Consider the following 26635-nt stretch of genomic DNA (forward strand, 5'->3'; position numbering starts at 1 on the left):
TTTAAAAGTTTTTTAATTAAATTGCTAAGCAGATAAGCTACTCAGAAACACCACTGTGTTTGAGCAGGAACAGGAAGTGATATTCTACCACGAGCAAACATCAAGTCACACACTCTACTGTAAACCCATCACAGTGCAGCAAACTCGCCTGTTCATCCTGCACAGGATTCTCATGCAGCCTTTAAATAACACAGTCAGTCTGCCTCAGTTTGATTAGCAGCAGGTTTATGAACAAACACAATATGAGACACAATATCTCCTCGCCTTTGAATCTAACCTTCCTGTTTGTCTTATCTCGGCCACATCTCTGTTGAAAATGACATGTTAACGTGACAAAAGTTTGTACTTCAATAAATAAAGAGTAAGTAGTGCCTATAAGTAAGCAAAACAAACAAGAGAACACAGTATTTAGTCAGATACCAGAGTACAGCTGCACTGCAGACCCAAGACCCATTCCAGAAGTCCCTCATGTCTCCTATTCCTGACGCTCTTCCTTGACCTCGATGAAAACGTCACTGAGGTCAAAGGTGAGAAGGAGAACTGCTGAGGACTCAGGAAAAGGGAAGAGGCGTGCACTTAGAACTGGAACAACCTTACACTGGTGTCTTTTTAACAGGAAGTCTGGCGTGTTGAAACTACAATGTGCAGAAGACGAACTACAAAAGGCTGGTCTAGCTTCACCACAGTGTGTGTTCTTGTTTTATGGAGGTCATAGAAACGATAACAGTCTGTAAAGCATATCTTTCTGGTGTTTTAAAGGAGGAGGAACATTTTCTGCAATACTGCTAAAATGATGATATTACTAAAACTTGTGTCCCAAAACTCTTCATCAGTGTCACGCTGAGCGTTCAGAGGCAAGCCCACTTATTGGTCCTCAGTAACTGTTTCCATGAAACAGCAGAAATGAAGTGAACTCAGCTTCTGTTTCTCAGCAGTGCGCACACGGCGAGCGACGTCTCTCTGCTCAGTCTGGAGCTAATAAAACGCTCAGTGTGTCCGATTAATGCCTGAATGAAACTAAGAAGCCACCGGGCATTTACCAGCGTGCCACAGTAACCATGGTAACTGGCACGGTGATCTGAAGGTAAATAAGGTTTGTGTTGTTCTGCACGTGGTACAGTTTGTAATGCTGCAGCTCCACCTGAGTCTTAATCCTCAGACCTTTGCTCGGTGGTTTCCAGAGGTGGGCAGTAATGAGGTACAAATATTTTGTTATTGTACTTAGTATTGTACTTAAGTAGACTTTTCAGGTATCTGTACTTTACTTCTGACTACTTTTTACTTTTACACTTTCAAAAGAGGCAGGAAAGCAACAGCCTGACCTTGAGTCCGAGCTGCGTTTTCTCCAGTGTATCCTAGGCTAGCAGAAGCATTGAGCCTCGTTTCCTTAATGTTTAGACCAGCTGGAAGATCAGTTTTAAGTAAGTCACTCAGCAGCTTCGTCCAATCAAACCACAAGTTTATTTTTATTAAATTGAGTCATGTACGGCGATGAAACGGCGTCTTCTCCCCGTGACCGTGGCGGTCTCAGTGTGGTTGTCAGAGAGACCGTAGCATCCTGTAGCTCCACCCAGCCCCACCCCTGTTACAGCCTCCATCAGACAAATCTGTGTGACTTCTTGATGACTTTACTTTCTTGAAAAACACTTTCACCATCATCATCAAGGTTGTGTATTGGGCCCTTATTGTTTCTATTCCAACTGCTCCCACTTCAGTACATTGTGAGCACCTTTAAGGGCGTGTGCTATCACCACTGTGCAGATGGTCTGCCCTTCTATATCTCTTTTAGGCTAAGACTAGTATTTTTAAGTCTTTTAAAAGCTGCAGATGCTGAAACAGCTTCTTAGACTCCATTAAACCTTGGATGACCTTCTCCAGCCTAATGCAGATAAAGCACAGGTCCTTGTCTGTGCCCAGCGTAGTGAAAGCCCATTAATCACTTACTTGGGTAACTCGTGACTCCCACTGTGGATGTTAGATCTGTGGTCACTCTTGTTTTATCATTTAAGGCAGATTGTACCATTGTGTCGTGCTGTGAACTGGAAATCGTTGTTTGTGCATTTATTTCATCACGTTTGGATTATTGTGAGTCAGTGTTCACTGGTGCAAGCAGAAACTCGCCGGAGCATCTGCAGGTTGTTCACGACGCTGCTGTGAGAACAGATCTTACTCTCACGGACGGCGTCGCTGATGCGGCTGGTTCTGACTGTTAGAGTTCTGTACCGACAAACAGCAGCTTACATCACTGACCTTTTGCAGCCATACGTCCCCAGCAGGTCCCCGAGGTCCTGCTGACCGTATACGAGGCTGAACGGGCTTTCACCTCAATGACTCTGGAGCTCCGAGTGGACTCGTCAGTCTCTTTAAGAAACGACTGAAAACTCATCTTTTACATTTATTGTTTTGCTGTGATGCACTTTGTGGTGTATAAATAAAAGTTGACTTTCTGACTTCATCATCTTCATCTTTATCAGGCCCACCTTCAGGATGTTTGCTATGAAAGTGAGACAGAAGCTTGGCTCCAGCCCACTCCCGGCTCTGTGACATCACAGGGGTTGTGTCCATCTTTTATATACAGTCTAGAGCAGTGAGGCACCATCAGGCCGGACTCTGAATGGCGGCCCTGTCCTCAGGTCTCTGCAGATCAGGTCCTAGTGTTGCTTTTGTGTTCGTCAGACAGCAGAAATCAGTCAGAGAGTTTCAGGCTGTCGTGTGCAGGTGATCACACTGACCAATAGAAATGCTCCGTCACCTGCTTTGTGTGCTGGTTGGACAGAATCAGGTGGGAGTTACCTGTCTGTGTGATGTCATCAGAGACAGCATCGGACAATCTGCAGCTGTGTGTGTGTGTGTGTGTGTGCAGACGGAGGCGGGACAAGCACTGAGTGACAGTGCGGTTGCCATGGTGACCTTCAGCTGATCAGGTTTCTGTGGAGAGTTTGGAGCGCCTCATTTGCAGCGTGTCCGTCTCCTCTCTGCTCCCTCTCTCTGCCTCCTCTCCTCCTTTCAACCTTCTTTCTTCTCCCCCCCACCACCACCTCCCCACCCCTCCATACCCTCCCCCATTTGCCCCCCTCCCCCCCACCCATTCTCTTCCTGTTGGTTTCAGACTTTGCATTATAATTTCTCTCTTTCAGAGCTGCAAGGACGCTGAGGTAGGCTCCAACTCTCTTCCTGCTCACACACACACACACACACACACACACACACACACACACACACACACACACACACACACTCGGTGGCAGTGACACTGAGCCCAGATCAGTTTAAACCGTGCTTTTGCTCCTGCTCTGAGTTTGAGAAACTGCACCGAGACTTAAATCACAATTAATGATGTCATTATTCAAACCTGCTTTTATTCCTGCTTCTAAAATGAAAATTGAACTTTTAGCCGAGCTGACTGTGGGAAACAGCAGGTTCCTGTGTGAGCTGTGGCACGTTTCTCCTTCCTGCACAGAGATCCTGAAACGTTTTCGAGTTAATAAACCCGACTGTCTGTACCTGCAGCAGCACACCTGTCGGCCCTGCTGAAAATCACACAGAGGTGCAAAACTACAGTCAAATCTATTTGAAAAAGCTTCCTGTTCTCCTCACTGCACCAGTGTGCCTGTGAGCACGCTGGACAGATGCAGTACATTTATAATCACGTAAGACAAGAATCACTCTGCAGGTTACAGGAAGCATTAAAGATGTTTTTTCTTTGTAAATTTCTGATTAAAATTGTTCAAAAATGTCTGACAGTGAATTAAAGCATCATGAGGATCTGAATACTCGGTTTACCTGTTTCACTGAAGAGAGCTCACCTGAAGTTTTACAGGTGTTTGTGTAATTCTGCACTGTGCCACACAGCGGAGCAGTGAGTCAGTGTGAGGCTTATTTAACCATGAGGAAAGCTAAAGCCTCTGAGGGGGTGGAGCTAAAACAAGAGGTCACATACATGAGAACAGGCTGTCAAACAGTCTTTCATTCCAAAGGCTTTTAAAGCAGGAGGAACATCGACCATGGGTCAGGGCGAGGAACCAGCTGGAACGGACAGTCGTAGGACTTTTTCTGAAGCTCGCCTGCTCCCTCACTCTGACCCTCGCAGTCGCATCATTAAAGACCTCTGACCTTTTGCATGTCGTGAGAGTTTTATTTTGATCTGAACTGTCTGCTCACAGACAGAGGTCCAAGACGCGTTAATTACAAGAGTTTTATTAGTAGTCATGTGATTATATCAGGACTACTATGTATTTATAATTAGTACACATAAATAATAGATTCTTGAATTATTTTAGTTATCTTCTGACCTGATTTTTTTAAATGCAAACATATTTGATTTAAAGGAATCAAATATTTTTAAAAAATTCATCTCCTAAGTTGTAAGCCTAAGCTCAAACTCAGCTCTGGCCTGATGATCCATCTGGATGTTTCCCTGTGCTGGTTTGGAGAACTCAGCTGCAGAGATGTCTGCCGTCTCTTGAATAGAAACCTCAGCTCTCATGCGTCTGTGCAGAAACCACAATTTCACGATTTCGTGCAGGTCTGATGAGCCCCTACAGGAAGCTCTAAGCTCCGGCGTCCCTCCTAAAGCGAGCTGGGACATTAGCAAGCTGCCTGAACATGGACGTCAAGGTTCCCCCCATGAAGCTGCTCACATTAAGCTTCATGGTTTCTGCAGAGTCAGTCCTGAGTGTTAGTTTAAGTTTATGTTTGGTTCCATGAAATTAAAAATTGAATTTTAACCCTTTAAAATTGTGTAAGTTGACCAAAAACCAAGGCTGAAGTTTCACGGTGTGTTCGACGTACACTCTGTACATCAGAGCGTTTCAGCTCAGAGCGGCAGGATTAACGGGCCAAAACATTTCAGGTTTCAACACATTCTGAGATTCAGGATCAGCAGATTCGTAAACAGATTCAGTTCTTACATTTACTGAACAGCGTCAAATAACCTGACCTTTGACCTCCAGTGTACCTCCCTCCCCAGGTTCTGCTGCCCAACCTGCTTCTGAATATCCAGCTCTGTGACCTGCGACCCCTGTGGGAGCCATGAGCCATCATCAGAGCTCAGCGAGTCCTGGTGACACCCTCAGTCAGTCTGCAGTGAGTTTCCACAGAAACCGATGAGCGATCAATAATATCGATCTGATAATGATCACTTATGGGGGAGTTTGCTGTCTGGGCTTTTTGTTCAGTTGTGTCAGTCAGTGTGAGCTACCTCTGTTCTGATTGGCTGGAAACCTTCACCTTTTTATTTTGTGGTTGTTGTGTGTTTGCGTTAAAAACAAAGTTAAAGACAGGAAATGTTGCCTGTGCAGAGGAAGCACCGAGATCTGAAAACAGCTGGAAACAGCTATGTTCATGAAAGACTCACAACATTTAATTCACCAGTTAGTGTTTTCTATCTTCAGTCTCCTCCTCCTCCTCCACACTGTCATGCTGATGAAGAAGAAGAGGAAGATCTAAACAAGGCCTTTGATGTTCAGGACTTTCAGCAGATCCTTTGTCCTGCAGCTCGCAGCCCGCCAGAGAAACACAGAGTCTATGATGAACAGGACATCGAAGGTAAGACATCCAGATGTCTCCGGGTTCAAAAGACCTCGGAAAGACCCGTTTGGATTTTCTCCATGCGCCTTTGAAAGGATTTAAAACCAGGATTTGGACCGCTCGTATAGGTTCTAAGAGGGTTTAATAAAGTTTGGTTAACCAAGAGTTTCTTAAAACTTTGAAGTATCAGTAAAGTTTCTTTGAGGTATCTTTTATGGGGTGTTGTAAAGGCCTGTTGTCTGTCAATAGGTTTGAGAATTGGGAGGTCCCAGGTGTTTCATGTTCCCTGTGTCTATAATATCAACTTCTTTAGTTTTCTTTACGTATAAAAACCAGCGTACCAGGGTGCTGGAGAGGTTGAACCTGTTAGTTTTCATCCTGGTTGTGGACCAGCGGTCTCAGGATCTCATGTCTGCTTTGGTTTCTTCAGCTCTGAGCAATGACTTCCAATTTGCACTGGGGAGTGTGAACAAGCTGGAATCAGAATCCGTCCTCCAACTTTGAGGCCATAGTCTGTAGTCGGAAAAGGGTCAAATACAGTGAGGAACAAGTTACTGCCCCAGGTCGAGGAGTTCTAGTTTTGGGATCTTGTTCATGAGTGAAGGGAGATTGAGAAACAGCGTGATGTAGCATCATCATCATCACTTATGTGATTGCTGTGCTGTTCGGTTATGGCGATGAGAGCGCTAAGAATGAAGCTGACAATTTACCAGCTGATCTCAGTGCCTCAACTATGGCTGCGAGCTGTGGGTAATGATGGAACGAATGAGGTCCCCGGTACAGGTGGTGGCAATGAGTTACTTTCTCAGGTAGCTGGGCTCTCCATTAGAGATAGGGTGAGGTGCATGGTCGTTTGGGGTGGTGGGTCGGGGTTAGGATACCGCTGCTACTCCTCTGCATCTAAAGGAACCATTTGATGTGGTTAGGGTATCTGACCAGGAACACCTCCTAGGTGGGGCTCCTAGGAGGCCCCAGCAGCAGACCCAGGTGAAAGGTTGAATCTCTTGGCAGGCCTGCAAACAACTCAGTGTCAACTAACTACAGTGTTAGACGCAGGTTTCAGGTTCACTGACCCCTTAAGGTCCAAGCCCCAAGCTATGATGACCTCTGACCCTGTGCTTTAACCTCCTAAGACCCGAACTCTTTCATGGAATGCATTTTTAAATTCTCTTTGCCATTTGGGCTGTTTGGGACCTGATTAATGTAAAAACAAAGAATTACCAGATTTTTTACCTGATTTTTGTTTCTGAGAGAAATGAGATCCACTTTTGAGGATATTTGCTTTAAATTTCGATAGAACAGAGGCGGTATAATGTCCTCGTAAGTGGAAATCAGGCCCTTGTAGAGCAAAATTTTGTATTTTGGTCTAGACAACCCAAAATGTGATGTCCACATATGTGGATGCCAGGTCCTAGGAGGTTAAAGATTTCAGAGAACATCTTTCACAGTGCAACAATGACATACTTCCACTGTGTTACTTGGTATCATCGATGAGGATGTAGACCTCAGGTGGTTAAAGAGCTCCATCTGTTCTCAATTTAGAGCCACATACATCCAATGTGATCCAAACTGGACAGAACCAGAGCCAGGAACAGTTCAACTACACATTTAATCCCTGTAAGAGTTAAAAGCTTTGGATAGCTCATTGCCCAGACTGTGCATAATAATAATACAAAGGTTTCCGTGTTAAAAACAGACATCTCTGTAGTCAGTAGTGAAATCAGGTCAGTGTGACATCGCCAACAAAGAATCTCTTTAAGGGAATTCATTTGAAAGGAAAGCTCTTGTTGGAAAGCCCAAAGCTGGGCTTGTGCAGCATGACGTTAATGTTGGCTGACGTTAGGAGGCTAGGAGACCATCAGAGATGAAGCCAACTGATGTGACTAGGGATGGGTATTGATAAGATCTTCACGATTCCGATTCCATTTTCGATTCTGTTTAACGATTCGATTCTTTATCGATTCTCACATCGATTCTTTTTAAAAAGGAGAACACTAAGGTCGATTAGCTTAGAACTTTGTTTTATATCTTCTCTTTGAACAAGATAGAAATGTAGGAGTAACATGGCCTTACAAACCCAGCAGTGAGATCTTAAGAGATCCAGCCTACGGCTCTTCAATGGGGCGTCACAGGGTCCCCAGGAAAAAATATTGTAAATGTAAAATAATAAAATAAATATTCTTCTGTAGCAATAACAAAGTATAACATAAATCATTCTGTAGCAATTACACAAGAATATCCAGTAATGTCCCTGCCTACAATTAAACACATTCACTTACTGAAAATCACTTGCTGTGGCAAACGGGTGCAAGCCTTTAACCACAAACTGAGTCTCTGCTCGGTGACATTCGTCTATCCCGGCCTGAAAGGAGACGCTACCGGTAGACTGCAGCGAGAACTGCCAGCATCTGAGCCAGACTCTGTCTGTCATCATGGTCACTAAATGCACAGTAATGGCAGGTTTGTAATAAGGCAGATCGCGCTAACATAATATGCACTGTTAGTTGATTATTTACCTGCCGCATTAACGGGAGAGGACGTGCAAACGTTACCGCTGCTGCTGGGTTGAGATTCACGAGTCCGGAGCGGAATTAAAAACACGACATTCATTTAAGGTCATCGCGTGTTTTGTGAGCAAATGCTTTTGCATATTCGTAGTGTTTCCTCCCTTAAATGAAATATCTGCTTTGCAAGTATTGCAAGTTGCCCTGTTGTCATCCGTTCTCGTAAAGTATAACCAAACTTTTGAGCGTTTGAGCCGCTTAGGCGCCGTGTTTCCTGCCAGGTAAATGACGCTTTGCAATGTGGTGACGTCATTCAGGGCAACTGGAATCGATAAGGGAATCATTTGCAAAAATGGCAAACAATTCCAAGGAATTGAAACAGTGGGAACCGGTTCTCAACAAGAACCGGGTTTCGATACCCATCCCTAGATGTGACTGTTGATTTTCAGGTTCTTGAGCAGGTTCTCGTGTTCTGATCTCCTCCTAAAAGTCCAAACTGTCTTCCTGTCACAGAACACCGCCACTCTTCCCTCCATGTCCATCACCCTCTTTCCAAACCACCCACCGACAGCAGGAGGAAGAAAACTGCCGAGGGGAGGAAGGAGTGTAGGCGAGGCTCCGCCCCCAGCAATGCAAGTACCATAGATGAAGACCAACAGGACGAAGAGCATGGAAAGGAGGAGGAGGCCTACAGTCAAACTGATGGCGAGTGAGTGGCACACCTGTCAGGTAACGTGTTTTCCTGCACTTTATTAGTGTTAACCTGTGGCACCTCCCCCCTCACAGTGATCCGACCACCATCTCGTCCAATCGCAACGGCACCGTGATGAGCGCTGCAGATGCCGACGAGTCCGAAACGTTGACGTCTGTGGACCTGGATGGCATCAAAAGTCAGTCAGAGCTCATTTTAAATGTGACTTGACTCTGAAGCAACAGAACGCTAATTTCTTTGTGTGTTACTTCTTCTTGTCGAGTTTCTCTCGGACACGTGGTTCACAGACCGTTTGTGGTCAGGTTTTCTTTTCCTCGGGGTCAATAAATGATTCTTATTCTGATGTGTGTGTCGTACATTCAGACTCATTACAATCCACGAGAGAGAGAGGATTTGTTCTTTTTCCTTTAATGCTTGTCTTTGATTAGAGGAATGTAAAAATAATTCAAACTGAAGTCCATCTGTGACAAAACAAATTTCCCACGTGTGGGACTAATAAAGGTTATCTTATCTTATCTAAAAGTGTTGTTTTTTCGAGCAGTGCACCCCCTGCAGGCGGTATGAAGAATTGCATGTAAAACGTGCAGTAGGATAAACTTTTCACACAGGTGACATAAAAATGTGACCTTTTATCAGTGGTCCATGAAGAAAACTGCAGAATAAAGCTTCTGCATGAGTCGGGGTGGGGGTGGTGTGGTGTGGGGGGGTCACATGACCTGTGTGTGGGAGCACGAGTGGGTCAGGGTTAGCAGACCGCGCCGCTCTCCTTCGTAAACATGCTCGCTGTCAGCAGAACCCTGCCTCACTAACAGCTTCACTCACCAGGCAGGTAGAGGGGGCCAGCCAGCTGAGTTCATCGCTGGATTGTGATTGGCTGCTTTTGATGATTCTTTCCCAGAAAAAATAAATGGTGTGAAACTTTCACAGAAAATCTAATTTTTACTGAAACTTTAAACTCTGCTCACCTGCTGAGTGGGCACACCTGTGTGTGTGTGTCAGGCGATCGAATGACAGTCAGACTCTCTTGTAAATGATTTCTCGCTGATGTTCAGCCGAGCCTGAAATCCTGTTAGACTGCGCAAAGTTCCCATGAGAGGGTGTGTGTGTGTGTGTGTGAGGGTGTTCTGGATTTGCATCATTGTGGGGACTCTGGGTCATACAGCCACAATGTGAGGACAGACAGTCCCCAACATGGCGGTCGTTGAAGTTTAGGGTGAGCTTCCTGTGGGTCAGGAAGTAGGTGGTAAGAAAGTAGGATGCCCGGCTCCGGGACACTGAGCATCAGTTAGTTGTTATGCTGCTCCATCAGCATAACAACTAACTGTTAGAAAACGTAATAATGTAGAAACAGAGCGTGCACGAATGTGTGAGCGGCTCAAAGAGGCTGATAGTGAAGTGCTTTAAGTGCTCAGAGCAGAACTGTGATATAAGCCCAGTCAGAAGGATTTCGTATTTCTTCACTGATGTCAGAAGAAAGTAATAATCAGTGTAACTGTAACTGTTGCCTCTTTTTCTCTTTATAGCTCTGACAGCTGCTGTGACCTCACCTCAGCTTCACTGTGACACTTTATTTAAAGTCCAGTTTTTGTTTGGTTCAGGGTGGCGCTTGGTGTGAGAGCTTTGTGACAGCCAGCATTAAATATGGGACATCTGTGTCCACCGCAGGTCACCGACTAGATGACGTTCCAGCCGTTCGACGGCACCTGGTGAGGCGGAGCTCCAGAGGACCGATCGTCCACGCCACCAAAGATCCGACGGTCAGCTGGTCAAACCAGCACCTGCGACCGGACCGTACACCTCATGAGGTCAGAGGGCGGGGCTAAGGAGCAGTCATTATTATAGGAAACATAAACACTTTGAGCCCAATCCTCATCACCACTCTGACCCTCTGAGGCCTGACCTTTGAACTGTGCTCTAACCACACATCCTGCTGCTTCAACTTAAACACCTGTCCCTCTGACCCTTTTCACTCACTTCCTCTGATTTGACTAATTTTGATGTTTCAAATGTAATCGTCTTCAGCATCACTTAAACTGAGACTAAACTGCTGGCAGCTGATCCTGATGAGTTTGTTTTCGTGCTTTTCTTTTGATTTACTTCAGCTCGCACTTCCTTCACTGACTTCTTACTTTGGCTCCTCGCGGATTCGGTCACTGCTGTGTTTTTGTGGAAGTTCTGACTCGTGTTTATCCGACTCTGCTAGAACAATCCCGCACACACAGGTTGAAGCTGGCGACAGAGCGCAAGGTTTACAGGAATGTCATGTATTTGTGGGATTAAACCTGATTAAAGAAGGTTCAGGTGAGTTCATGCGAGCCAGTTCAGGTGGTCCACATGATGTGATTCTCACAACAAAACAACCAGAGTGAGGCTGACAGGAGGGACGAAAGATGAGCCGAGAGTCTGAGTGCGTTAATCCAGGTGCCATTGTGAACAGGTGACAAACTGGACTCTGTCTTAATGAGAATGAGTCAGACAGGCAGAGTCAGACAGGTAGAGCTAGGTAAACTCTGAGGCGAGCTCCTCTCTCCACTCAGTGTGCTCCAGTCTTCAGGATGGTGGGTTTGGACCTAAAGAGTCGACAAAATAAGGTAGAGTGATTTAACGTGCCAGCTTCAGTTTGGATTAACTTTGTTTTGTCTCTTTCTTTAGTTTTATTCTGATTTCTCTTGTTTTATGTTTGATTTTCTACCAAACACACCAGCTGAACTACATTTGTGCCAAATTAAAAAACGGTCATGTGAGCCATTTGGTCCTGTTTTCAGTTTTCTAGTCTGCTTTGGGCCTGTTTAATCACAGCATTAGGTTTAATATGTGAACATGAAGGTCGACAGATGTGACAGATGTGAGAGTAACTCTGGACTGGCTCTGGTTTTAACTGACTTAGCTTCTGTTGACCGTGTTCAGTGACTCAGTTTGTGCTCTGACTTGCTTTATTATAGTGATGTACTGATATATGTGCTGATGAAGATTACTGCAGCTGGAAGAAGAAGTAGCATCTGTAACTGTTGTGGAGCTTCATCAGTCCGGCTCTCTGTGAAAATGTTCAGGAGCTCAGTGCTGACATGTTTCATCGTTGGCTAGAGTCTCTGTGTGTGAGCGCACGCCATGGCGCCGTCCTCTTTAGACTCGCTGTCCTCTGTGATTCCAGGTGTTCGTGGAGCTGAACGAGCTGGTGATCGACAGGAACCAGGAGCTGCAGTGGAGGGAGACGGCTCGATGGATCAAGTTTGAGGAGGAGGTGGAGGAGGAGACAGAGCGCTGGGGGAGACCTCACATTGCTTCCCTGTCCTTCCGTTCTCTGCTGGAGCTTAGAAAAACAATGGCCCAAGGTGAGGAGGAGCCGGAGGCTTTCTGCTGCCCTCCGGTGGACAGCTTCCTGTCTGTGAGTGTATATGGCCAAGTCAGGGCCGCCTCCTCCACTCTACCTTGATTGAAGCCCATTCAGGAGCTACACATGTACTCAAGTCCCACCATCTGCTAATCTGAAGCCTTAGATTAAATTCAGTTAGCTTTCATAATAACTTGAAGATGAAACATTCACATACAGAATCAAAGTAGTTATCAATAACAGCTTTCCCCATGTTGCAGTTATATTAAAGATCAATCAGCTGATGGCTGCACAAGAAGGTTTATTGAAGGACTTTTTGTGATAGGTATGCATGGCAGCAGTGCTGGACTTCTTGATGAACAGGGAAAAAACTTCACTTTCTGGGTCACCTTGGTGTAAATGCCAATGATATTGTTTGGGCGCTGCTGTCAAAACTATTTGGTTCCAGGACTATGCCACTGTGATATATATATGTCAGGCCTCCATAAAAAGAATTTCACTGGTTACATATTATAACAATCTGTATCAGTGTTTGAAACTGTCAGCTCAGGGAGCAGGAGGGGGCTCCACTCTGTGGCCATATTCAACATCTACAAGTTACTGATTTACAGAGATGGAAGAAAAATAAAAGGGAATAAACACGAGACAAAGCAAACAGACGCCGCCCATCGCTGACTTCCCAACCCTCTCACGTTTGTGTGGTTTCAGGGGCCATACTCCTGGATCTGAAGCAGAAGACTTTACCAGGGATTGCTCAGCAGGTGGTGGAACAGATGGTGATCTCAGATCAGATTAAAGCTGAAGACCGAGCCAATGTTCTGGGAGCTCTGTTGCTCCGTCACAGGTGCATCCATGCAACCAACCATCCATCCATCTATCCATCCGTCCATCCATCCATCCATCCAAACATCCATCCATCCATCCAAACATCCATCCATCCATCCATCCATCAGCCATCCATCCATTCATCCAAACATCCAAACATCCATCCATTCATCCATCTGTCTATCCATCCATCCATCCATCCATCCATCCAAACATCCATCCATCCATCCATCCAAACATCCATCCATCCATCCATTCATCCAAACATCCACCCATCCATCAGCCATCCATCCGTCCATCCATCCAAACATCCATCCATCCATTCATCCAAACATCCAAACATCCATCCAAACATCCGTCCATCCATTCATCCATCCGTCCATCTACCCAAACATCCATCCATCCATCCAAACATCCATCCATCCATCCATTCATCCGTCCATCCATCCATTCATCCAAACATCCGTCCATCCATCCAAACATCCGTCCATCCATCCAAACATCCGTCCATCCATTTATCCATCCGTCCATCCATCCAAACATCCATTCATCCATCCATCCGTCCATCCATCCATCCATCGTCCATCCAAACCAACCAACCATCCATCCATTCATCCATCCATCCATCCATCCGTCCATCCATCCGTCCATCCATCCATCCATCCATCCATCCATCCATCCATCCATCCAAACATCCATCCATCCGTCCATCCATCCATTCATCGTCCATCCAAACCAACCAACCATCCATCCATCCATCCATCATCCATCCAAACAACCAACCAACCATCCACGCATCCATCCATCCATCCAAGCAACCAACCATCCATCCATCCATCCATCCATCCAACCAACCAACCATCCATCCAAACATCCATCCATCCATCCATAAGATAAGATAAGATAAGATAAGATAAGATAAGATAAGATAACCTTTATTAGTCCCACACGTGGGAAATTTGTTTTGTCACAGCAGGAAGTGGACAGTGCAAAAGTTATGACGCAAAAATTAGAATACAATAAGAATAAATACAGTACACAACTGTACAGAATAGAATAAAATAAAATACTATATACAGTAGAATAAAATAAAATAAATATACAATAAGATAAAAATAGAATACGAATGCTATATACAACTGAGTAAAAATACAACGATGCCAGAAAAGATTATTGCACTTAGTGTTATTGCACATGTGTGGATGTGTGTGTTTGTTCAGTTAAAGTCTTTGTTGTGGAGTCTGACAGCAGTGGGGAGGAAAGACCTGCGAAATCTCTCCGTCCCACACCGTGGGTGCCGCAGTCTCCCACTGAAGGAGCTGCTCAGTGCTGTCACAGTCTGCTGCATGGGGTGGGAGACGTTGTCCAACAGGGATGACAGCTTAGCCGCCATTCTCCTGTCACTCACCACCTCCACTGGGTCCAGAGGGCATCCTAGAACAGAGCTGGCCCTTCGGATCACCCTGTTCAGTCTCTTCCTGTCCCCAGCAGAGATGCTGCCGCCCCAGCAGACCACACCATAAAAGATAGCAGAAGCCACCACAGAGTCATAGAAGGTCTTCAGGAGTGGGCCCTCCACCCCAAACGACCTGAGTCTCCGCAGCAGGTACAGCCTGCTCTGCCCTTTCCTGTAGAGGGCGTCTGAGTTATGAGTCCAGTCCAGTCTGTTGTTCAGATGAACACCAAGGTACCTGTAGCTGTCCACAGCCTCAATGTCCATACCCTGGATGTTCAGTGGTTGCAGTGGAGAATGCTTGTGCCTGCGGAAGTCTACCACCAGCTCCTTGGTTTTACTGGCGTTGATCTGGAGGTAGTTCAGCTGGCACAAGTCCACAAAGTCTTGAGTCAGTCCTCTGTACTCCTTGTCGTCCCCATCAGTGATGAGGACGACATCCATCCATCCATCCATCCATCCATCCAAACAACCATCCATCCATCCATCCATCCATCCAAACAACCAACCAACCATCCATCCATCCATCCACCGTCCATCCAAACCACCGACCATCCACCCATCCATCCATCCATTCATCCAAACATGCATCCATCCATCCAAACATCCAAACATCCATCCATCCACCCACCCACCGATCCATGCATCCATCCAAACAACCAACCATCCATCCAAACATCCACCCACCCACCCATCCATCAGCCATCCATCCATCCATCCATCCATCCATCCATCCAGCCTTTTCCTGAGCACATTTCTTCTTCTTTCCTCAGTCACCCCAGCGATGAGAAAGATCACAGCTTATTCAGCAGGAACATCTCTGCAGCAAACATGGCCAACCTTATCGACAGACACAATGGAAAATCTGATCCCTGTATCAACCTGACCAATCACAAGGAGGCTGATGGAGAGAAGAACAAGGTAAAAACTGAACTTTAGGTGGAGATGCTGTGCAATCAGACAGCTGAAGCCTCCACCTCAGAGTGCCTGGTGTCAGATGTATGTGCTGGACATGAAGGTCAGCCTGTTGGTATGGCACTGACTTCACTTTGTGCTTGTCCAGAGAGAAGTCCCACAGCTCTGTCACTCCAGATCCAAGCATGAGGTAAAGCTAATGGAGAAGATCCCAGAGCGAGCTGAGGCCACTGTGGTCCTCGTAGGTATGCATCACACCGATCACACCGGTGCAAACACTAGCAACAAAGAAAACTCAGGGAGGGTTTGCTGCATGGCTTCTTGTATCTCCTTGTATCTTTAAAGACTAGTTGGGTAGCACAAGGAGAAAGATGAAAATCAAAGACTTACACTTCCCTAGTACCAAAACCTTTTTCACAGGACTGAACATGGACATGCATAACCTTCTTGGTCATGTGTTGCCGTGTGGAGGAGCATGTTCGCTGGGTTCAGTGCATCACTCTCATGTGTCTGCAGGCAGTGTGGGTTTCCTGGACCAGCCATCCATGGCGTTTGTGCGACTGCAGGAGGCAGTTCTGCTGGAATCTGTCTTGGAGGTTCCTGTGCCAGTTAGGTTCCTCTTCCTCCTGCTGGGCCCGCCCACTGCCAACATTGACTACCATCAGATTGGACGCTCTATCTCAACACTCATGTCTGACAAGGTGAGTGCCAGCAGACTGTGTAAGATACTTCCTGATGGCACCAGATATTAATCAGCATCATCTATTATCATGAGGTCCAATCTTTTTTGTTCTTTTAGAACTTCCATGAGGCGGCGTACCAGGCAGACGACCGTCAAGACCTGCTGACAGCCATCAACCGCTTTCTGGACAGCAGCATCGTCCTCCCGCCCTCTGAGGTCAGCGGTGACGAGTTGCTCCACTCAGTGGCTCACTTCCAACGAGAAATGCTCAGAAAGAGGGAGGAGCAGAGCAGCAAACTTCAGGAGAAACAGACCAGCATTCAGCAGGACGAAGGTGAGCCCCAGCTGCCTGAGTCCAGTTTCAGGAGCAGGTTAGAGCTGAGTAATAAAAGCTGAAAAAGAGCTGAAAGAACAGGTTTTTGATGGGAGTTTTGCCTGAATCAGCCGTTTTCCTGGAGCATTAAATTTGCATGTTGCCTGCTTTTATGGTAAATGTTTATTATTCCCTAAATATTAAAATATTCATGTTTCCTAAAAGCTTTAATGTCAGTGCAAAAATGTTAAAGAATCTTGCTCTTCTCCTGCAGATTCTCTTGTTCCCTCCAAACCTGGTGATGAGCCGTTGAGGAGGTCAGGTCGTCTGTTTGGAGGCCTCATCAAAGACGTTATGCGGCGCTATCCTCAGTATTTCAGCGACATCCGAGATGCTCTAAACCCTCAGTGTATGGCTGCCATTATCTTTATCTACTTTGCTGCACTGTCACCTGCCATCACCTTTGGTGGACTGCTTGGTAAGTCTGAACCTGGCGAGGCTTGGCTGAAGAAAGGCCGCCTTACCTTTGATCCATATGAGGATCTGTGATCTTCATCCCTGCAGGTGAGAAAACGGAGGGTCTGATCGGTGTGTCGGAGCTGATAGTGGCCACTGCGTTGCAGGGCATTGTGTTCAGTGTGCTGGGAGCTCAGCCGCTGCTGGTGATTGGCTTCTCCGGACCGCTGCTTGTATTCGAAGAGGCCTTCTACACTGTGAGATTGCCTGACACAAAGTCGACACATCAGCATATAACCTGTATTTAAATGAAACGTTTTAAACTCAAGGTTTTGTAGATTTACTTCTTTTTGACTCAAAGCTTTCTTGAAATTGTCTTTTCCTCCTCAGTTATGCAAACGATCAAAATGACCTTGAACACATCAGCTTGAAAAAAAAGCTTTTACTTACATCCGGTGATCTCCTGTTTGCAAACAGCCTTTCAAATTCTGCAGTGGACAGTGCCTATATGTACAGAACCTAATTTAGATCTACATTTTAATTTTGTAGAAATTTGACAAAAGTGAAAGAACTCAGCAGAAGCTTGTGCATCATTACTGAGAGTTGTTCAGTTTTCCAGCATCTTGACATTGGCTGAGCTGAGATGGGGACAGTCATTAACTCATTCCAGTCTAATCTATGATAACAGTCTTTTTGTGCACTGTAGCAACATCAGACCAAAGTATTTCAGACTGTCTCCTGAAACCTGTCTCCTCTTTGTTCCTGTGTAGTTTTGTAAAGTTAATGGGATCGAGTATCTGACGGGTCGGGCATGGATCGGTCTCTGGCTGGTGCTCATCGTTGTCCTTACCGTGGCCTTCGAGGGAAGCATACTCGTTCGCTTTGTTTCACGCTTCACACAGGAGATCTTCTCCTTCCTGATCTCTCTCATTTTTATCTATGAGACCTTCGCCAAGCTGATCAAGGTAAGTTCAGAAGTTTTTCAGGTAATTCGTAGATTCTTTCATTTAGATATTCTTTCAAAGGATATGAAAATGAGGACTGAAACGAAGGCAGAATCTTCTTCATAGTTCTCCATTTTTCTTTAGGTAGCTCAGCAGAAGATAGAGTTGATACTTGCTTAGTACAAAAGGACCTTTGAGTCATGTAGATGTACTGTGATCGGTCCACACGATCCATCCAGCATGGCCCCCGTCCCGATTCCCTGTTTTTCTAAATGTTTGTCACACAAGTGTTCAATTTTGGTAACAAATTTACTTTGTATTGTTTGTCATGGTACTATGGGTATATGTTGTAATAATCACTTTCTGTCTTTCTGAGAAAGCTGGCTGCTGCTCCGGTCCTTCCTGCTTTGAGTAACAGAGGAGGCTGAGGGTGGAGCTGGTTTAAGTGCAGAGGCCAACAAACTGGACTTAACCATTAGTTGTGACCACACAGGGGGGATAGAGTTTCTTCCTGTTAAGTTTAGCTTTGTCATTTTCACCTCTGATGTTTAAAATGGTTCATTCAGCTGCTATATTAATAGAGCTGTCTCTTATTTGGGCAGGTCAGTTTGTTGGCTTACGAGATTATTTTTTAGTAGAATTCTGTTTAGTCGAGTTCATGGGCCGACTTAGTTCTTAGTTGGTTCCAATATTTTGAATTTTGGGGGTAACTTTGTCTTTTTTGGGATATAATGAAGCCCATCTTTTGAAGATTATACCTGCGCCTGTATGTTCTTGGTTGTTTGGTCTCCGAAACAGATCATCAAACAAATTTAAATATTAGACAAAGACAAGTAAACACAAAATGCAGTTTCTAAATGAATGGTGATTAAGGGGAGCCTATATGGCCATGTGTGAAAAGGTGATTGCCCCTAAACCTAATAACTGGTTGGGCCAGCCTCAGCAGCAACAACTGCCATCATCATTTGTGATAACTGACAATGAGTGTTTTATGGCCAAAATGGTTGTAATTCCGTCAACACTGGAGGGTAGCACCTTATTGAGGTCGTGATTTAGTCAGGACTCCAAAGTCTTCATTTTGTTTTTCTTAAGCCATTCACAGGTGGACTTGCTGGTGTGTTTTGGATCATTGTCCTTCTGCAGAACCCAAGTGTGGTTCATCTTGAGGTCACCAACAGATGGCCGGACATTCTCCTTCAGGATGTTCATGGTTCCATTTACTTCCTGTTCCTGAGGTAGCAAAACAGCCCCAGACATTGCACTTCAACCACCCAGTTTACTGTTGGTATGATGTTCCCTTTCTGAAATGCTGTGTTACTTTTAAATCAGATGTAACGGGACTCAAAAAGTTCAACTCTCGTCAGTCCAGAGTATTTCCCCATAAGTTCTGGGCATCTTCACAATGTTTGCTGGGAAACTGAGATCAGCCTTTACGTTCTTTTTGCTCGGCAGTGGTTTTCTGCCATGGATGCCATTTCTGCCCAGTCTATTTCTTATGATGGAGTCATGAACTCTGACCTTAACTGAAGCCAGTGAGGCCTGTGGTTCTCTGGATGTTCTTATGGGGTCTTTTGTGACCTCTTGGATGGTCAGCCGGCCACTGCTGGGAAGGCTCGCTGTTCTTGTCTTTGCCATTTGTGGATAATGGCTCTCACTGTGGTTCACTGAAGTCTCACAGCTTTAGAAATGGCTTTATAACCTTTTCCCAACTGAGACATCTACTGTGTTTCTCATTTGTTCCTGAATTTCCTTGGATCACAGCATGATGTCTGGCCTTTGAGGATCTTTTGGTCAACTCAACTTTGTCAAGCAGGACCTATTTAATAAAGAAATCACTACGGGGGGTGGGTGGGGGAGGTGTCACTTTTTTCACACCATTGTAGATACTCAACACACTTGGCAGAGGGAAACAGAGTCTGAAACAGCTCAGGCACTTCAGGAGCTAACACTGATCAGTTCATTTCAATCTCAACAGTTTGGGTGTGAGGGGTGGAAGATGGGAGACTCCGTCTTGTGAGGTCAAGACAGACTCAGTGCTTCCTGCTGCCCATCAAGTAGTTACAGACACTTTAGCCAATGTCTTCTTTGGTGGTCTTTCTCAGATCTTTCAGGAGCATCCACTCCATAACTGTTACCATGGAAACAACACTGAATCTCCATCTCACTGCAACTACACTATGGCCTCCGGGAATCCTGGGAAAGTTGTTGGAGAACCGAACACTGCTCTGCTGTCATTGGTCCTCATGGCAGGAACGTATTTCATCGCCTTCTACCTTCGCAAGTTCAAGAACAGCTCCTTCTTCCCTGGAAGGGTCAGTACACACAAACACAGGTACATACAGGTATATACACATTACAGTACATACGAGGTTCTGCAGGCTAAGATCTAAAAGATTGAAAGTACACACGGAGCAGCTCGGTGGTGTGCTGGTTAGCACTCTGGGATCATAGTTCGGGGGTCCTTTCTCCAGTTTCTCAATGTGCTGGTTTCTCTCCACAACCAGTGTGATAAGTGATTACTCTAAACTGGCTGCAGGTGGTAAGGTGAGCATAAGTCTGTGACAGACTGGCTGCTTGCCCAGGTGTATTCATCCTCACAGCCTGAGATATACTGATTGGACAGAATGATGGAAGATACTGTAACTGCAACGATTCATACAAACACAGCACATGTTTGCAAGAGTGCAGGTATGCAAGTTCAGCTCAGTATACAGTTTAGATAAGCTGAGGTGTAAATAGTTAAGGTATCCACAAAGAAGAGTCCTTCATTGTCATTATGCGTTCACACATAACACTCACGTTCTCCACTGTATGTCTGCTGGGATCAAATCCAGCTTTGGGGATGTAAAAACTCAATGTCCCACAATTCAGCCCTTCTGTGCTGTATTAAGGCTCGGAGTGGCTTAGCTGACAGTATAAATGTAAAGAAAAACATTTTGTAAAGTAAGTAAAAGGTTGAAAAGAGCTCCTGGGTCACTGCGTGCACATGACCCACCTTCTTTAACTAATAGGCTCTGGTGTTTATGAGCACAGTTACCTGTAAATACAGGTGTACACATGTTAAGCTGTTATAGACCATCACAGTGTCAGATACCATCGATGTACACCCAAAACAACGCACCAAAGACCTCCACCGGTGTCTCAGCTTCACTTCCTATCCAGGTGTTCTGAATGAGCTCAGATGCACCCACACTTGCCCCATTGGTTCTACATCTGGATGTTTCCTTCCTGGTACCTACTGAGCTCTCACATGATGTTTTGCGTGTTTCAGCTCCGTAGGATCATCGGAGACTTTGGGGTCCCCATTGCCATCCTCATCATGGTGCTGGTGGACTACAGTGTGCAGGACACCTATACTCAGGTGGGGGAGAGCACATTTTAAGCCTCAAAAAAGGAACCTTGTACTGGGCTTTAAATAACTGTCGTCATCCTTTGCTCGCAGAAACTGAACGTGCCCAGCGGATTCTCGGTGTCCAGCCCAGAGAAGCGAGGCTGGGTGATTTCCCTTCTGGGGTCGGATGGGCAGTTTCCAGCCTGGATGATGGGCGCCAGCATCCTGCCAGCTATACTCGTCTTCATTCTCATCTTCATGGAGTCCCAGATAACAGCGTAGATGATTTCAGATTTTAGACACACCACTTGGGCTTTATTAGAAACTTTACGTGGGAGTTAATTCTTAATCTTGACTAACTTTTATGGGGGTCCACCGATAAAGTGTCAAGCACTGACAGACAGTGTCATTGAACTTCAAATGATAAAGGACGGCAGTGAAACGCTAGCGATGAGAAGTAGCCTGTCCTGGTTTTTACTGTATTTCTCAGCTTTAAGGTGGGCGACAGAAGCTTGGGTGGACGTTCATTTTGACTGACTCTTGGTCCTAAGTAAAGGCTCTCTTTTCTATTCTTTTCTATTCTTATTTGACTCTTGGTCCTAAGTAAAGGCTCTCTTTTCTATTCTTTTCTATTCTTATTTGACTCTTGGTCCTAAGTAAAGGCTCTCTTTTCTATTCTTTTCTATTGTAACTTGACTCTTGGTCCTAAGTAAAGGCTCTCTTTTCTATTCTTTTCTATTGTAACTTGACTCTTGGTCCCAAGTAAAGGCTCTCTTTTCTATTATTTTCTATTCTTATTTGACTCTTGGTCCTAAGTAAAGTCTCTCTTTTCTATTCTTTTCTATTCTTATTTGACTCTTGGTCCTAAGTAAAGGCTCTCTTTTCTATTCTTTTCTATTCTTATTTGACTCTTGGTCCTAAGTAAAGGCTCTCTTTTCTATTCTTTTCTATTCTTATTTGACTCTTGGTCCTAAGTAAAGGCTCTCTTTTCTATTCTTTTCTATTCGTATTTGACTCTTGGTCCTAAGTAAAGTCTCTCTTTTCTATTCTTTTCTATTCGTATTTGACTCTTGGTCCTAAGTAAAGTCTCTCTTTTCTATTCTTTTCTATTCGTATTTGACTCTTGGTCCTAAGTAAAGGCTCTCTTTTCTATTCTTTTCTATTCTTATTTGACTCTTGGTCCTAAGTAAAGGCTCTCTTTTCTATTATTTTCTATTCTTATTTGACTCTTGGTCCTAAGTAAAGTCTCTCTTTTCTATTCTTTTCTATTCTTATTTGACTCTTGGTCCTAAGTAAAGGCTCTCTTTTCTATTATTTTCTATTCTTATTTGACTCTTGGTCCTAAGTAAAGGCTCTCTTTTCTATTCTTTTCTATTCTTATTTGACTCTTGGTCCTAAGTAAAGTCTCTCTTTTCTATTCTTTTCTATTCGTATTTGACTCTTGGTCCTAAGTAAAGTCTCTCTTTTCTATTCTTTTCTATTCGTATTTGACTCTTGGTCCTAAGTAAAGTCTCTCTTTTCTTTTCTATTCTTTTCTATTCTTTTCTATTCGTATTTGACTCTTGGTCCTAAGTAAAGTCTCTCTTTTCTATTCTTTTCTATTCGTATTTGACTCTTGGTCCTAAGTAAAGTCTCTCTTTTCTATTCTTTTCTATTCTTATTTGACTCTTGGTCCTAAGTAAAGTCTCTCTTTTCTATTCTTTTCTATTCGTATTTGACTCTTGGTCCTAAGTAAAGTCTCTCTTTTCTATTCTTTTCTATTCTTATTTGACTCTTGGTCCTAAGTAAAGGCTCTCTTTTCTGTTCTTTTCTATTCTTATTTGACTCTTGGTCCTAAGTAAAGGCTCTCTTTTCTATTCTTTTCTATTCTTATTTGACTCTTGGTCCTAAGTAAAGTCTCTCTTTTCTATTCTTTTCTATTCTTATTTGACTCTTGGTCCTAAGTAAAGGCTCTCTTTTCTATTCTTTTCTATTCTTATTTGACTCTTGGTCCTGAGTAAAGGCTCTCTTTTCTATTCTTTTCTATTCTTACTTGACTCTGAGCCTCGTCTTTGAGTCTTTGAGGTTGCTCCGTTTTCCTTCCCTGACCTTCATTTTCCTGCGCTATCCTGCAGGTTGATCGTGAGTAAGAAGGAGAGGATGCTGGTGAAGGGAACCGGTTTTCACGTGGATCTTTTAATCATCGTGGTGGTGGGCGGAGTCTCGGCTCTGTTCGGCCTGCCCTGGCTGTCGGCCGCCACAGTTCGGTCTGTGACTCACACCAATGCCCTGACCGTCATGAGTAAAGCCGTTGCCCCTGGAGACAAGCCTCGCATCCAGGAGGTGAAGGAGCAGAGGGTGACGGGCTTCTTGGTGGCGTTTCTAGTAGGTACGACTACCGTAGAGCGTATCAGTGCCGCTTCTGCTGCTCGCAGTGTGCTGCTGCGACGTCTGACCTGCTGTCTGCTCTGTCAGGTCTGTCCATCGTCATCGGCGAAGTTCTGCGTCAGATCCCGCTGGCAGTCCTGTTCGGGATCTTCCTCTACATGGGTGTGATGTCCCTGAATGGGATCCAGCTCACTGAGCGACTCATCTTGCTGCTGATGCCCCCAAAATACCACCCCAACCACAACTACGTCCGCAAGGTCAGTCATTCCCTGTGGCTCACAGACACTGCAGGGAAAACTGCATGCTGATGCAGGTATTGCCAGCGTGTCTGCTCACGGGTGCCGGTTTAGCTCACTGCGTTGAGCGGTCGCCCAGTAGTTATGAACAGATTATGTACAGACAGACGAAAATATCCAAACTGTAACCAGCTTTGTGCAGACAGTCATACTCGATTAATAAAGGTACAAAATAATTTCACATCTATAAACTGTGCCAAACAAATCCAGATAGTCTGATAATTCTCAGCTGAGCCACAGGTTTGACCTCCGACTGTTGGAACGAGCAAACAACAGCGAGAGCGGTCAGTATTATACTGTAGGTGATCAGAGTGGGTGTGTACTCAGCTTTATGAGGCAAACACAACAGGATATAGAAACCTGGACGTTCCCCCCGCTGTCACAGACGAATCCTTCAGGTGAGCTTCCAGGTCAAGCTTCAGCCTCCGACGTCGGCGCTATCGGTCTGAACCGCCGTCCCAGCTTCTCACCTGTCCTCTGCTGTCTCACAGGTGCGGACTTTGAGGATGCACCTTTTCACTCTCGTCCAGCTGACATGTCTGGCTCTGCTGTGGGTCGTCATGGCGACAGCGGCAGCGCTGGCCTTCCCCTTCATGCTGCTGCTGACCATCCCCGTGAGGATGCTGCTGCTGCCCCGCCTCTTCTCCCGCCGAGAGCTGCAGAGCGTGAGTCATACGATCTGATCGCTGAACCCAACCTACACATGAACGGCACATCTTCAACCAGAATTCTCTCAGCAGCCAATCAGATTTCAGGCTGATGATAAAAATACTTTTATTGGTTGTTAGAGTTTTAATGCACTGAGCTGTGATAACAACACAGGTAGCACTCACCTGCAGAGGCGGTGTGACGTCGTTAACCATTTCTGCTCCAAACTTAAAGCTTTTAGCTCTATTAAAACATTTGCGCCATCGTCCTGACCTTTGACCTCTGCTCCTGCAGCTAGACGCTGATGACGTGGAGCCCACTCTGGAGGAGAAGGAGGGGCAGGACGAGTACTCCCAGCTGCAGATGCCTGTGTGAGCGGGAACTGCGTGGTGATTGGTGGCTCCGCCCCACTGTAGCGTTTCAAGTTTCGTACGCCTGGGTTTCTGTTCGCAGAGCGTCTTCCTGTTGTAAAGCTTGCACTAACAGTTCTCTGTCAGTAAACACGAGTATTATCCTCCAAACCAGTCTGTGTGTCTTTTATTGTACGCGGCATGATTTCCATTACCTTACCTGAGCAGCTTCAGGTGAACGTCACACTGAGATGCAGCGAGCACAGATGTATGATTTAGGTAAACGGGGGTGGGTTGTCACTAGGCACGGTAGAGGCGCTGTGGGGTTCTGCTGATATCATTCTGCACTGTATTTAAATCTCACACTGATTCAGTTTTTCACTTGCTAGCTAAAGCCATATGGTAGCTAGCTTAGAATCCTTATTCAAAGGTCAGCTCGGTCCAGAGATATTTGTGGGTGTCTTTGCTGGCAGAATGGTTTGTGTTGAGCTGTGCACCGACAGCCGGGCTGATGAAGTACGGCTTGGTTGTGTTGTCTGCCAGCTGTACCCCTGGTGATCCGGAGAATTCGGACAGAGTTGCTACCTCAGTAAGTTTCCTTACCTGGATGTTGGAGCATGCATCAGTGATGGAGTTCACCATTGTTGTCATGCTCACACTGACCTGCTCACTGTTACACTGCGGTCAAAAAGTCGTTAAAAGTTTAAATTACGAGAATAATATAAAAAATGAGCTTGAACACAGTCATTCAACATAAGAAAGAAGCTATATTGCACATAAACAGTATTACACAGGATGCCATCGGCTGATCAGCTCCAGGGTAGAAACTGCTGTCTCTGCTCTGATGCTCCTGTATCGTTTGCCTCACAGCTGCAGTGTGAACAGATTATGAACGCGCTGTGACGAGTCTTTGATATTTACTGCTTTTCTGAGACGGCGAGAGCGGTGCGATTTGTCGAGAGCGGGTAAAGACCACCCGAGGATCCTCGGGTCAGTCTCAGCTGGAAAATCACACGGAAGCAGCAGCACAGGATGCTCTCCATAGAACATGGATAGGAGGACGCCAGTCGCCCCCGGGGTCTGTCTGAGGGACAGAAGATAAACACATATACCAGTGTGCAGTAGTATCTGTGCTAGTTCTTTTATTTTGATAGTCCTTCTGTCTCGCTGGTTACCTGATGTGTGTACACTGTGTGAGTGTCCTTTGTCATGTGGTACCTGTGTGGTTCCTGAATTCAGGATGACTTTTTTCTCCCTGCTGCTTTACCCGAGTTTTTCTGCAGTGACGTTTCATCATCAAAGCTGTTTCCTGAGTTCTAGTTCAGTCTGCAGAGTCATGCATTTTGGCTCGCAGGTGGTTTTCATCCCTAAACCGTGTGAAAGAAAGAAAACGTTATCCAGTACCACTTTTTACTGGGACCCCACAGGACAGGGCCCACTGTGGGTCCGAGTGTTGTTCATGGTAAGCACTTTGTTAATTGTTTTAACGAAGGAACGAAGGCTGTTTCAGTCTGACGGCCTAATGATTTAAAGCAGACGTTGAGAGATCAGAGATCAGAGGTCAAAGGTCAAAGGTTTCTCTTTTATTCAGACTTGTCACGGCTGTCACAGGGTGGCAGGTAGGGCACACCTGTACAGGTCACATTAGCTCAAAGCTAAAGTGAAGAGTTTGTGTTGGCGCCATTTTCTGGAACCAGGTGTGTCAGGTGTTCCTCTACCAGGTGCATCTCACACAGCTGGAGCTCCAGCAAAAAGAAGTCAGCCTTTGCATCCACTTACAGCACCTGCCCCGTCCCCTCCTGACTCACCTGGTCGCCATGGTAACATCTCTCCCTCCACGTCACAATGAATCCGTCAGAGCGTGTCGGAGAAACCCGAGCAGGCGTGGAGGCTCGCAGTCACCCGATCCGAGCCGCTGCTGAATGTTTGATGGAGGCTGTCAGCAGGCACACCTGAGCAGGTAGAAGCTTCGAGCTGCA

At 45.4% G+C, this 26635-nt stretch overlaps 1 protein-coding gene across 1 annotated transcript; it reads left to right on the forward strand.

Annotated features, from left to right (window-relative positions):
* Positions 1–5031: 5031 nt before the first annotated feature.
* On the forward strand, positions 5032–24681 carry slc4a2a (solute carrier family 4 member 2a). Its single transcript, XM_085377388.1, has 21 exons — positions 5032–5085; positions 5394–5547; positions 8547–8742; positions 8820–8923; positions 10411–10550; positions 11897–12077; positions 12785–12920; positions 15128–15275; positions 15418–15514; positions 15786–15970; positions 16069–16285; positions 16539–16742; positions 16829–16977; positions 17491–17685; positions 19767–19976; positions 20936–21025; positions 21107–21273; positions 23110–23363; positions 23450–23619; positions 24150–24323; positions 24601–24681. Exons 1-21 carry the CDS (start codon positions 5032–5034, stop codon positions 24679–24681), a joined length of 3306 nt encoding a protein of 1101 aa, XP_085233514.1.
* The last annotated feature ends 1954 nt before the right edge of the window (positions 24682–26635 follow it).

The sequence above is a fragment of the Diplotaxodon limnothrissa genome, linkage group LG18, assembly GCF_057381915.1.
Source record: "Diplotaxodon limnothrissa isolate DT_005_m linkage group LG18, D_limnothrissa_male_GT1.1, whole genome shotgun sequence".
Taxonomy (NCBI): domain Eukaryota; kingdom Metazoa; phylum Chordata; class Actinopteri; order Cichliformes; family Cichlidae; genus Diplotaxodon; species Diplotaxodon limnothrissa.

Excerpts from the sequence above, each read along its gene's own strand:
- slc4a2a (XM_085377388.1), top strand. The coding sequence starts at position 5,032 with ATGAGCCATCATCAGAGCTCAGCGAGTCCTGGTGACACCCTCAGTCAG. Across the intron at positions 12,078-12,784 it reads TAGAAAAACAATGGCCCAAG|GGGCCATACTCCTGGATCTG; the intron begins GTGAGGAGGAGC and ends GTGTGGTTTCAG. Across the intron at positions 16,978-17,490 it reads TCGAAGAGGCCTTCTACACT|TTTTGTAAAGTTAATGGGAT; the intron begins GTGAGATTGCCT and ends GTTCCTGTGTAG.